Source organism: Danio rerio, chromosome 11 (assembly GCF_052040795.2).
Source record: "Danio rerio strain M-AB ecotype USA chromosome 11, GRCz13ab, whole genome shotgun sequence".
Lineage (NCBI taxonomy): Eukaryota > Metazoa > Chordata > Actinopteri > Cypriniformes > Danionidae > Danio > Danio rerio.
In genome coordinates, this window is record NC_141031.1 from 36744468 (window position 1) to 36757825 (window position 13358).

Sequence of the window (13358 nt, forward strand, 5' to 3'; positions counted from 1 at the left end):
TATAATTATTATGTATATGGCAATGTTGATGTATTTTGTCTTAGCGGTATAGACCTGCTACACTGCTGCTGCTGCTTTAATAATTATGGCAGAGGAAGTACTGAGACCTGCTACTGCCAGTATATACACAGACATGCCGTCTGAAAATATAACACACTCCTGCTGCAAACATAATATACATGTAAGCAGTATCTAAACACAGGTGGAGCTGGGGTGGAGGAGGGTCTTCAAAAATGCGCTGTAGCTTGACAGCTTAAAATGACGTGGAGCATGCACCCATGAAGTTCAAGCTCATTGGCTGCCGAGGAGACAGCAACCAATCTCCTGTGCCATGTAGATAATATTTTCTTTCTAAAGAATTTCAAGGCAGAAATTTCACTTACCTGTGGAGTAAAAGTGTAAGTGCCATTTCTGATCTCATAAAACTTTGAAGTTCCCAGAACGCCAATGTGCCTGTACGGTCGTCCACTCAAGTTCAGTTTTTTACAGTTTCCTGTGGAAAGGAAAAAGGAAATTGAGTCTAAATTTCACAGATATCCTCATTTATGCCATCTGGATCTGAACACTCACCCAGTTTCACATAAATGTGGCTCAGGATGCGAGCTGGCATAACCCGGATGGGCGATACATCAGAGACGGTCTGAACCTCAATCCCATGATCCCTCAGCAGCTGCTGGATCTCCACTGACTCAGCCACTACACTCACTAAACAGAACAAATACAGCCGCTGGCAAAAGATCAGCTTTCTCTGTGCAGCAAATTATAGTGGCAAGATTCAATTCAAAATTGAGTTTCAAGTAATGAACCTTAAATGGACTTCAGAGCAAAGCAACCAGCTGGGTCGTTTCTACATTGTGATAGATTTGCATACATTTGCAATATTGTTTCCCCTCCAAGTATTTTTTTTATAATTAAATTTAAATAGACATTTACTAGTATTTTCAGAGTAAAAACTCTAACAAAAACTGCAGTAAATTAAACATTAAATGAAATAATGAAATAGTTTTAAATATTTTACAAAAAGCCATGTGTCTGTACAGTATGAGGGCTTTACAAACAAATAAAAAATAGCAACAGTTAAAGCAATGATTTACACTCACTGGCCACTTTATTAGGTACACCTTACTAGTACCAGGTTGAACCCGCTTTTGCCTTTAGAACTGCCTTAATCCTTTGTAGCAAAGACTCAACATGGTACTGGAAATATTCCTCAGAGATTTTGGTCCATATTGACATGATAGCATCACGCAGTTGCTGCAGATGCGAATCTCCCATTCCAGCACATCCCAAAGGTGCTATATTGGATTGAGCTCTGGTGACTGTGGAGCCCATTTGAGTACAGTGAACTCATTGTCATGTTCAAGAAACCAGACTGAGATGATTCACACTTTATGACATGGTGTGTTATACTGCTGGAAGTAGCTATCAGAAGATGGGTACACTGTGGTCATAAAAGGATGGACATGGTCAGCAACAATACAAAGGTAGGCTGTGGCGTTGACACAATGCTCAATTGGTACTAATAGGCCCAAAGTGTGCCAAGAAAATATAACCCACCACCACCAGTCTGAACCACTGATACAAGGCAGGATGGATCCATGTTATTACCATCCGAATGTCGCAGCAGAAATTGAGACACATCAGACCAGGCAACGTTTTTCCTATCTTCTATTGTCCAATTTTGGTGAGCCTGTGTTAATTATAGCCTCAGTTTCCTGTTTTTAGGTGACAGGATTGGCACCTGGTGTGGTCTTCTGCTGCTGTAGTCCATCCGCCTCAAGGTTCGACATGTTGTGCATTCAGAGATGATCTTCTACATACCTCGATTGTAGCGAGTAGTTATTTAAGGTACTGTTGCCTTTCTGTCAGGCCATTCTCCTCTGACCTCTAGCATCAACAAGGCATTTGTGCCCACTGAACTGCCACTCACTAGATATTTTCTCACTTTGTGGACCAATCTCTGTAAGCCCTACAGATTGTTGTGCGTGAAAATTCCAGTAGATGAGCAGTTTCTGAAATACTCAGACCAGCTCGTCTAGCACCAACAACCACACCACGTTCAAAGTCACTTATATTATCTTTCTTCCCCATTCCGATGCTCGGTTTAAACTGCAGCAGAATGTCTTGACCATGTCTACATGCACTGAGTTGCTGTCATGTGATTGGCTGATTAGAAATTTACATTACCGAGCAGTTGGACAGGTGTACCTAATAAAGTGGCCGGTGAGTGTATAATATAAATCTAATACAAATATAATAAAACACAAACCTTGCACAACAACATCAGGCTTGAATTCTTTAGAAAACCGCCTATTAAGTGGATCAATCTCACCAGGGGCCAGAAATCCCTGAATGAAAATAAAAAATGTCCAATGACGCGTCCAATAAAAAACTGCATAATCATCAAAGCAAAAGACTGAAGAAGAAATCTTTGACAATTCACATTTGCACTAAATCAACAAAAACATGATGCTTCATTACCTCAGTCAGGAGACTGCCCAGAATATACAGAGACTGACCCCACATGTGTGGAAGCTGACCAAAAGCCACACGCTCCACCGAATGAGGGTTCCTGTACTCCTCCTCAACCTGAACCACAAAGAGGAGCAAAACATGGCAAAATTTAACCAGGATGCTTTATGTCACAGTCACTGATCAGTCTCCAAACATCCAGTCCTTTTTTTCATGTCGTTCCCTCAAATCAGCACTTTAATTCAATCTCGCTCACTTTATTGTGAACCTATTACAATACCATTGCATGTAATTAAATATAAAAGAAGTTCCTGTGCTAGTTTAAAAAGTTAAACTCACTTTGTCAGCAGGTACAGCGTAGAGTTCAGGCACCAGACGGATACCATGTTTGCCCCTGATCAAAACCCCATCCAGAGCCTCTCTGTATTCCTCCACCTATGAGGAACAGCACAGCCATCAATCATTGCTACACTGCCTCCATCTGGAGATAAAAGATAGTTCACCCCAATGGTTCACCCATAAATTTACTACAGTTATTACACTCATATTTTCAATTTTTGGGGGAACTATCCCATAATTTTTCCCCTCAGATGTATTGCAGATGCTTTCAGAGTATACAGATGATTATTTTCATACCTGTTCATGATCTGCATTGAAGATGCCATCGAGTATTAGATAAGTCCAAAACACTGGCCATTCACATTCAATGTTCTCAAAGAGCTTCAGCTCGGCAGGGTCATAGTGAAGTCGAGTAGGGTCCTGTTATAAACATGAAATGAAAAAGCAGACAGAGAACTGGTCACAAAATAATTATTACTTATTATTGCTAATTTATTATTACTTTGTGTGTGTGTGTGTAAATTCAAGTTATATCTGGTTACCTCTTTTGGAGTCCTGTATCCATCTCGGATAAATCGACAACAGCCATAACGCCCCTAAAATAATTGAAATCGATGATTAAACTTGCAATAAAACTAGCAACCACAGAAGGGAACTGCAGAGATGCTAAGAGGACATGAGATGGGAAAATTATATTTTAATGCTTCCTCACAAAATAATTGTGTTTATTTAAAAAACCTCATGTATTCCGGCAATTTTTTTTTCCTTCATAAAAGTGTTTTTACTTCTCACAAACATTTTGATTAAAAAACAAAACAAAAACATTGAAATATGCAACAAAGGCTCATTCTGAAAACGCAGCCCTATATACATTTTTGGTGATAGCAAAATACATCCCAGGAGGTACAGTGTTTTGCAGTTTTTGTGAATCCACCAGAGGCCGCTGTGTATGCTTTTTGATATTGAGTGCCATTCGTGTCTGTTCTTCTCCTGTAAATCTACCAGAGGTCGCAGTCGACTGACTGACCGTCCAACCCACCAAACCCCCCTCCAACCCCCTTCCCTAAACCCAACCGATCGTGTTTTCAAAAGCACGGATTGACCCGATCACCCCCTTCCCTAAACCCAACCAATAGTGTTTTCAAAAGCAATCCAAAAAGAATAGCCCTCGCGTATTTTTTACCTTGTTTTTTAGATTCAACACATTCTCATCCTCATATTTTGGCTTTTGTTTTTGTCTTACCTGCTTTCTGGAACAGTTCTTCACCGGACTTGAACCCTGTTGTCGCAGACTCGCAGTTAACTCCTCTCTGGGTCTCAAGTCCGCTGACACATACAGCGAGCCATTGGACAAACTGGTAACAGCAAGAAAGCCATCCATATGGAGGCAAGCGGTCAGCTGGTAACGTGAAAACAAACAGCAGCTATTGGCGGCGTCATACCGCCCTGTGGTGTTCGTCTTAAAGACGAAATGCAACCATAGAGTATGCAGCTTTGGCTACATAATTCAGAATCCCCAGAAATGTATATAGGGCTACGTTATCAGAATGAGCCTATGTTGCAACTATAGAGAACTCAACTCACACTTTTTTTACTTTAAAGGTTGTCAACAAAATCAAAGTTTCTGCAGGAGAACAAAGGTTTAGTGAGTGAATAAAATTTTTTTTCTTAGAAAAAGCAACAACATTGAAATAATCTTTCTCCCATCTCATTGTTTTACAATCCTAAAATCAATTTAGGAGCTCTTTAAAAAACATGCTGGTCTTCAGGGCACATTTCACTCCAAAAATGAAAATTCTATCTCATTTACTGATCCTCTCCTTGTTCCAAATCTATTTGACTTTCTTTCTTCTATTGAATACAAAGGAAGATATTTTGAAGAATGCTGGGGAATAATCAGCCATTGACTTTCATATTCATCTGAATATCAGAATAATAACCCCTGAGTGTGATCAAATGGTGAGGAAATCTTCATTTTTGGGTGAGCTATACTTTTATTTGGATAATACAATATTTGTCTGCATCATTAATGATGAGTCAAAAAAATTGGAATTGCATGGTGATTTGTGTTTTTCCCTTACCGTAGTTAAAACATACTAAATTGCACTCTATTTGATTTTTTTAGGTGACGCAGTGACGCAGTAGGTAGTGCTGTCACCTCACCGCAAGAAGGTCGCTGGTTCGAGCCTCGGCTGGGTCAGTTGGCGTTTCTGTGTGGAGTTTGCATGTTCTCCCTGCGTTAGTGTGGGTTTCCTCGGGGTGCTCCGGTTTCCCCCACAGTCCATGTGGTACAAGTGAATTGGGTAGGCTAAATTGTATGTAGTGTATGAGTGTGAATGGGTGTGTATGAATGTTTCCCAGGGATGGGTTGCAGCTGGAAGGGCATCCGCTGCATGAAACGTGTTGGATAAGTTGGCGGTTCATTCTGCTGTGTCGACCCCGGATTAATAAAGGGACTAAGCCGAAAAGAAAACGAATGAATGAATGAATGAATGAATGAAAAGAATTTTTAAACCTTTAAGAATATTTACGTGTTCTACCACATGCATTACCGGTCAAAAGATTGGGGTTGTTGTTTTTTCATGTTTTCTTTTTTTAAATATAATTATTCTGTTCATAATTGTTAAATAGTTTTTTATTAAATATTTATTACTTATTGTGTGTATTTTTAAATGAGATTTTCAGTCTAGTCATTATTGCTTTTATTACTATTAATAATAATAATAATAATAATAATAATAATAATAATAAATATTAGAGTGATTTCTGAAGGATCGTGTGACTTTGAAGACTGGAGTAATAAAGCATCTTTAAAATGATTGGAATAAATTATTTAATTAAATTCTAAACTACTTTTGAAGTTACTTTAAAGTGCAATAACATTTCACAATTTTACAATTTATACTGTATTTTTGATAAATGCCGCTTTGTAGAGCAGGATAAACTTATTTTAAAACATTTAAAAATCCTACTGACCCCAAACATTTGACCTGTAGAGTATGTGATATACTTGCCAAGGCATGAACCCCTCACCAAAAAGCATTGCTAAAAAACGAGGCTTATTATAAACTGATCCTAAAACTGAGACTCATTCTTGAGTAAAAATGCTGAAGCAACCTCCACTGCAGCACTTGAGATTGATTGATAGCCATAGATTTTTTCGTAACGTCACAGACCTGCAGCTTGGTGATGATTTCAGCCTTGGTGATGTTGACCAGATCCGCATCCTCCACAGCAAAGGCAGGAAATGAGATGACAGAGAGCAGACCAGCATCAATCTCTTTAGAGGTAGAGGCTCGAGGAAGCATGGAGCACAAGATAGACTAGAAGCACAAAGAGAAGCAAGATGTTTGACCCTGATAGTACAGAAAATGCTATTTTTTATTATCTATGTGTTTCAATTTATTTATGTAATGATATTACAATCAAATGCTCAAATATATACTTTCAGATCCAAGTTATTTTAATTTACAGTAAAAAAAAAACAGTCAAGGGGCAAACATTTAGTCTTTAAAACTGTGAATGTGTGAAAACCTCAGAGTCTGATTGACTGTTATCATTTTCCTCCTTAGGAGCACAGCATAGTAAGCGGTTTCAGTTCATTTATATGAAAGTAAAGCATAAATGAAACGCCCAGGCAGTGAATTATGGGATTGAAAGCGCTGAGAGCAGCCGATGTAGGTACATTTTACATGCCTCAAAGCAGTGGCCACTGAGCGCAGATTTGAGGATATATTGGAAAAGCACCGTTAGTGTTTACTTTTAGCTCTGGATTCACCTTTGGGCCACTCCAGCCAATAGCAGAACAGCAACTACAGGAAAGTGGGGATTTAAGGTCCTGTTAAGTGCTTTATATTATGCATTTTTAATCAATGTTTGACATAATATCAACCGAAATGGTGGGACATAGTGTAACTTCTCTCCTTTTTAAAAAAACAGCCTATAGCGTTTTGTTGAGAGTGGTTGAGATCAAGTGCATCAAATGAAGAGCAAATGAGAAGCATCTTGAAAGGGGCGGGGCATGTCAGATATAGAGAGCATTTGATTGGAAACTGAATTATGAGGTGACGTGAATAAAACCACTCATCCATTTCGGTGGAACTCACAAACTACAAGCTTTACATATTTATATCAGTTTTATATCTTATAAACACAAATTTTGTCACTGTTTTGAAGCACACTAGCTTATAGATATCTTAATTAACAATACTAAAACTAACAAAAAAATATTTAAATTTTATGGGACCTTTAAGATAGTAAGGTGCCTTTTAATTGGTCAAATATTTGGTCAACCAATGCATAAAATAAATGTAATTTATTATACATCTGCGATACTTACAGTAAAATGCATATACTATTATCACGATGACGATATTTTGATGGTATATTTTGCAGCCTTAGTCCCCTTATGATCATAAGAAAACAAAAATGCATCTTACCAATGGTTTATATTGATCTACTCAGACTTATTTAGCAAAGTGTAACCCGTTTCTGTACACTACCTGACAAAAGTCTTGTCATCGATCCCAGTTTTAGGAGCAACAGATAATAACTTGACTTCTAGTGGATCATTTGAAAAGTGTGAACTGCATCCCAATCATCACAAATACTGCAGAAGACCTGCTGGAACCCGCATGGGCCCAAGATTCCTTACATAAATCAGTCAAGTTTAGTAAAGGAAAAGTCATGGTTTGGGGTTACATTCAGAATGGGGGTGTGGGAGAGATTTGCAGAGTGGATGTCAACATCAGCCTGATGTATCAATTGTGCTGTCCATCACATTACAAACCACAGGAGAACGCAAATTCTTCAGCAGAATAGCGCTCCTTATACTTCAGCCTCCACATCAAAGTTTCTGGAAATGATTGGCCAGCCCAGTCACCAAATATGAAGATTATTGAGCATGTCTGGGGTAAGATGAAGGAGGCATTGAAGATGAATCCAAAGGATCTTGATGAACTCTGGGAGTCCTGCAGGAACACTTTCTTTGCCGTTCCAGATGACTTTATTAATAAGCTGAGTCATTGCAGAGATGTATGGATGCAGTCCTCCAAGCTCAAGGGAGTCATACACAATATTCATCCTTTATCCACTGCTTCATGACTTTACATTCTATACTGTACATTATTTCTGTTAAGTGACAAGACTTTTGTCTATGCAAAGTCAGACCTTACTGTCCTAATTAAATAATTAAAAATCAAGGCATGATCATATTTTATATTGGTAAAGCAAGCGTAATCTATAGTGCTTTGCCTTTCATATAAGCCACTTCTGACACCAAATGATCAACTATAAGTCAAGTTATTATTTGTTGTTCCTAAAACTTGAATAGGCGCCAAGACTTTTGTCAGGTAGTGTATATATTTATGTACCTGACAATGTTCTACTTCATCTGGGAGAACGTGAATCACTGATTTTGGACCTCCATGAGCTCCAAACAAATCAAGCTCATCTATGGCCTCCAAAGCTGCCTAGAACACGAAGATAAAACACAAATCAGCATCTGAAGAAGCAGACAGACTTAACAAGTATTGACGACTCTCCTGCTGTACCTTTGCCATTCCGACGGAGCTGCCATTCAGTTCAGGAATGCCTTGATTGGTCTTGTCTCCTCGCTCCCACATCCCATAATCCTGTTAGAAAGTGTGAACAGGCCTGTGATGCCAGTTGGACAACTATGGTATCTAAGAACTCGATGAACCAATGTGAACTCACAGCCACTTTGTACGCTGCTTCGATGTAGAACACCAGGTTCTGGATGAAAGCCACCTCGTCTAAGTTTGATATGATGTGCAGACCTGTGGTTTGATATCAGGGACAATGACAAACGGATGCTAAAAATATGAAAGCAGATATATGAAGCCAACAGAGGCTTAAATTAAGAACACAATGGAATCAAATAGAATCAATTTTGAGTCGTATCTATAAGTTATGTACAGCCCTACACAGATTCTGCAAACTGTTTTTCATGTCCTGCTCTATTTTATTATGAGGAAATCTGTATAATGGGTTTGTTAAACACATTGTGCCGATAAGACTCCATTTGGAAATTCTCAATTTCTCTGGATTTAATGTATATATTTGCATTTGAGTAAAATTATTTTTGTTTTATTCGATAAAAAACTGAAATAAAAAAGAAAATATCTGACATCATCTTACTTTTATGGATAAGTTACATAACACAAATAAAATAAAATTAAATTAAATTTAAAAAATAATAATTAAATTAAATTAAATTAAATTAAATTAAGTTAAATTAAATAAATTAATATATTTTAAAACCTAAAATATTTTCTGATAAAATAAAATGAAATAAAAAAATGTAACTAAAATAAAATAAAACAAAACAAAATAAAATAAAATTAAATTAAATTAAATTAAATTAAATTAAATTAAATTAAATTAAATTAAATTAAAATAAAATAAATTAAATTAAATTAAATTAAATTAAATTAAATTAAATTAAATTAAATTAAATTAAATTAAATTAACATATTATAAAACCTAAAATATTTTCTGATAAAATAAAATGAAATATAAAATAATGAGCTAAAATAAAATAAAATAAAATAAAATAAAATGAAATAAAAATAAGTTAAATAAAATAAAATTAAGTTAAATTAAATTAAATTAAATTAAATTAAATTAAATTAAATTAAATTAAATTAAATTAAATTAAATTAAATTAAATTAAATTAAATTAAATTAAATTAAATTAAATTAAATTAAACACATGATAAAATTCCCCCAAAATCGTCATCAAATATTCGGATTAAACATAGTCCAAGAATTAATAATAATAATATTATATTTAATGGAAAACTCTTCCCCCTAAAACAAAATGGCACAAATCATGGTGACCACTGACTTAAAATTCTCAAAATATTTTCTTTTGCATCCCACGAAAATTGAAACATCATACAGGGTTTCAAGTAAGTGGTTGAGTTTTCATTTTCGGATGAACTATCCACTACAGACTGTTGCTCTCACCTGAGGCAGTCATCTGGGCCAGTGTGAGCAGGTAGAGTGAGGTGGCATCGACCTGCAGGTGCCCCCATTGGTCATCTCCGACCACTGTGGCACAGGTAGGTGTGTGATATTTGGCATGCAGGCAGTCCTTTGTGCTCTGTGTGTGTTTGAACTTCTCTACCTTCTCCACCTGCAGTTACATTGACGTGTTTAGCCAAGCAAGACAGAGTGTGTGTGTGTGTGCTCAGGTGTGTGCAGACTTGTGTTCAATAAAGAATCAACCAATCTTGTGGCAAATTGTATCTATTTCATATTGTGGTAAATTAGTGGCTTATTTGTATGAATTCATGTGATTGTATGCTATTTACGATATGCTCATGATATGTTTGGGGCCTTTATGCTTGCATTTATCTAAAAATCACACATTTTCCTTCAATTAATTAATTAAGTTTTGAAAATTAATTTGTTAGCCACTTGTGAAACATGAAATAGTTTTGTTTTGCCATGAGACTGGAATTAGATTGGAATAAATTAACGCAGGGCCGGGGCGTCCATAGAGGCGACCTACGCGCACAGTCTGCGAGACCCCCCACCCCCCACACTTTCATCTGTGACACCACCTCCAACATTCCCATCCACCCAAGGGCTTCAATTTGTGAACCGGTCACTTTCGTTTTTACTTTCTGGTTGAGGGCAGCATGATCGTCCTTTGCTTAGAGCGCCAGTTCTGCCTGCACCGGCCCTGGATGTATGTGTTTAAAATAACAAATGAGCAATCGTTAAATGCTGTACCTGTCTCATCATACACTGCAGCAGACCTTGCATTAGCTTAACCACACTCTAAAAAAAAAAAAACACAGTGTTATTAATAACAGTTCAATATATACACCACCTGACACAAATCTTGTCGCCTATCCAAGTTTTAGGAACAACAAATAATAACTTGACTTCTAGTTGATCAATTGTTATCAGAAGTGGCTTACATGAAAGGCAGAAGCCTCTAGATTACGCTTATTTTACCAAAATGAAATGTGATCATGCAGGGTTTCTCCTGGTTTCATCAAGTGAAGTTTTACAAACTAATTTCGAGAGGAGCACGTGATATGATTGTGCACTGCTGGCCACTCATCCGTAATCAGGAATAATCCAATCAGAATGATCCTAGCTTAATATAAATGGATCACTTTCTCGTTATTGCTCTTTTTCTTTTTGTAAGAATCCCCCCTTCCATCTCCTCCTTTTTCTCTCCTTCTAAAGGGGGAGCGATCGAGACCTACCTGATCTCGGATCCCCTGATATGCTTCTAGACCGGGCGGGAGCCCTGGGCTCAAATATCTCCGAGCTCAGGGTTCTCTCCCGGGACAGCTTGCCAAACCTGCTATAAATGCCAAGCATATCTAAGTGGGAACTCTTGAAGTCAAATTTAAGACTTTTTAAGACATTTCTAAAACCATTATGATTGAAATTTTAGAGTTAATCAAGCCTAAACGCTAAGGATTTTTTTTCTAATGGCCTAGTTAAAACAGAAATAGAGTTAATAAATAAGAGTTAATAAATAAACTTTTAGTAAAACTTTTATTGAGATGGAATGTTAGTGATTGAATGAGTTTGATTGGGTAGCTTTACATGGACATAGGAAAACTAAGACCTGCATAAAATGATTTAAGACCTACAACACCATATTTCAGTGAAATTAAGACTTTTTAAGGCCTAACATTTTCATTTTGAAATTTAAGCGGACACCCTGTCATGTCTTGATTTTTAATTATTTAATTAGGACAGTAAGGTCTGACTTTGCTTAAACAAAAGTCTAAGCAAAGACAGAAAGTCTTGTCACCTAACAGAATGAATGTCCAGTATAGAATATAAAGTCATGGTGCAGTGGAAAAAGAATTAATGTTGTGTATGACTCCCGTGAGCTTAGAGGACTGCATCCATACATCTCTGCAATGTCTCAAATCACTTATTAATAGTCATCTGGAACGGCAAACAAAGCCTTCTTGCAGAGCTCATCAAGATTCTTTGGATTCATCTTCAATGCCTCCTCCATCTTACACCAGACATGCTCAATACTGTATATGCCTGGTGACTAGGCTGGTCAATCCTGGAGCACCTTGACCTTCTTTGCTTTCAGGAACTTTGATGTGGAGGCTGAAGTATGAAAAGGAGCGTTAAAGAGTTTGCCCTCTCCTGTGGTTTGTAATGTAATGGGCAGCACAAATGTCTTGATACCTCAGGCTGTTGATGTTGACATCCACTCTGCAGATCTCTTGCTCGCCCCCATACAGAATGCAACCCTAAACCATGATTTTTCCTTCACCAAACATGACTGATTTCTGTAAAGAATCTTGGTTACATGTGGATTCAAATAGGTCTTCTGCAGAATTTGTGACGATCGGGGTGCAGTTCAACAGATGATTCATCAGAAAAAATCAACCTTATGCTACTTTTCCAAATGATCAACTTGAAGTCAAGTTATTATTTGTTGCTCTGACAACTGGGATTGTCAGACTTTTGTCAGGTAGTGTACATTCATGTATTATTATATCAACAGTAGTTTTATATCAAAACACATATTTCTAAAATAAAAAAATAGGATCATTTGATGAATGCAAAGTTCAAAATAACACCATTTATATTACATAAAAACGATTGCAACTTTAAAAAAGCCTTTAATTTCACTTTTGATTAATTTAATGTGTCCTAATTAATGAAAGTATTTTCAGAATAGAATAACTATTTCAATCATAAGCTGAAAATGTCCTGAAATTCAGCTTTCGTTACAGAAATATACATTTTTAAAAACATATCTACACTATATTTACACATTTATTTTCACAAATATTACTGTTTTTATTATACTTTTCATCATATACACTTGGTGAGCAGAAGAGTCCTCTACTGTATGTTAAGCTGCTTTGACACAATCTACATTGTAAAAGCGCTACAGAAATAAAGATAAATTGAATTGAATAATTAAATAGAAAAATATTAACATTTCCAACCATTTACCAGGCAGTGTCGAAGCAATCTTGGTGAGAATAAAAAAACATATTTTCCATGCATCATATATAAACTGTATATATTGCAATCAGTATACTGTTTACGCAGTATACTGTATAAGCAATCATCGAGCAACAGCAGTGTATACAATACTGTAGTACAATAACTCCTGAACAATGACACAGCAGATGTTGACGTTCTGAAGTTTCTGTCACCTGTTCAAGCTCATAGGCTTTGGCTTTATCCTCATCACGGTCTGCATTCTTGCGGTAAGCCATCCCAAGCCCCCACACTGCCAAAATGCTGTAAACGTTATCCCTGACCCAGGCATCCTTCTGCTGCTCGCTGGCCGGCAGGAGACCCGTCACTGGATTCTACATGGAGAACATCAAACACACCTTTATTAATGATACAATTCAAATATTCACCAGGGTAAAGCTAAAACACTCTTTTGTCCATCAAGCAACCATAGAGTTGAATGAACAGCTATAATGAAAACTGATGCACTGTAAATATTTAATAGTTATTTTGAATTTCTTGCTGAATGTAGTGCCTTTTTAAGTGGATTACACTTA

The 13358-nt window shown here is 36.8% G+C and overlaps 1 protein-coding gene across 5 annotated transcripts in view; it reads right to left on the reverse strand.

Annotated features, from left to right (window-relative positions):
• Nucleotides 1-13358, reverse strand: part of phka2 (phosphorylase kinase, alpha 2 (liver)) — a 42759-nt gene that overhangs the window by 24056 nt on the left and 5345 nt on the right. For all 5 annotated transcript variants that reach the window (XR_015502779.1, XR_015502780.1, XR_015502781.1 and 2 more), the window contains exons 2-15: nucleotides 12999-13157; nucleotides 10573-10620; nucleotides 9802-9970; nucleotides 8527-8609; nucleotides 8364-8444; nucleotides 8184-8282; nucleotides 5988-6134; nucleotides 3354-3407; nucleotides 3109-3231; nucleotides 2812-2907; nucleotides 2482-2589; nucleotides 2270-2348; nucleotides 571-705; nucleotides 384-493 (exon numbers count right to left, since the gene is read on the reverse strand). Coding sequence is in view for 2 of the 5 variants with exons in the window: in XM_087273939.1 (XP_087130065.1) it covers nucleotides 384-493; nucleotides 571-705; nucleotides 2270-2348; nucleotides 2482-2589; nucleotides 2812-2907; nucleotides 3109-3231; nucleotides 3354-3407; nucleotides 5988-6134; nucleotides 8184-8282; nucleotides 8364-8444; nucleotides 8527-8609; nucleotides 9802-9970; nucleotides 10573-10620; nucleotides 12999-13157 (1491 nt within the window). In the remaining 3 variants the exon portion in view is untranslated. The remainder of the gene's footprint in view (nucleotides 1-383; nucleotides 494-570; nucleotides 706-2269; nucleotides 2349-2481; nucleotides 2590-2811; nucleotides 2908-3108; nucleotides 3232-3353; nucleotides 3408-5987; nucleotides 6135-8183; nucleotides 8283-8363; nucleotides 8445-8526; nucleotides 8610-9801; nucleotides 9971-10572; nucleotides 10621-12998; nucleotides 13158-13358) is intronic.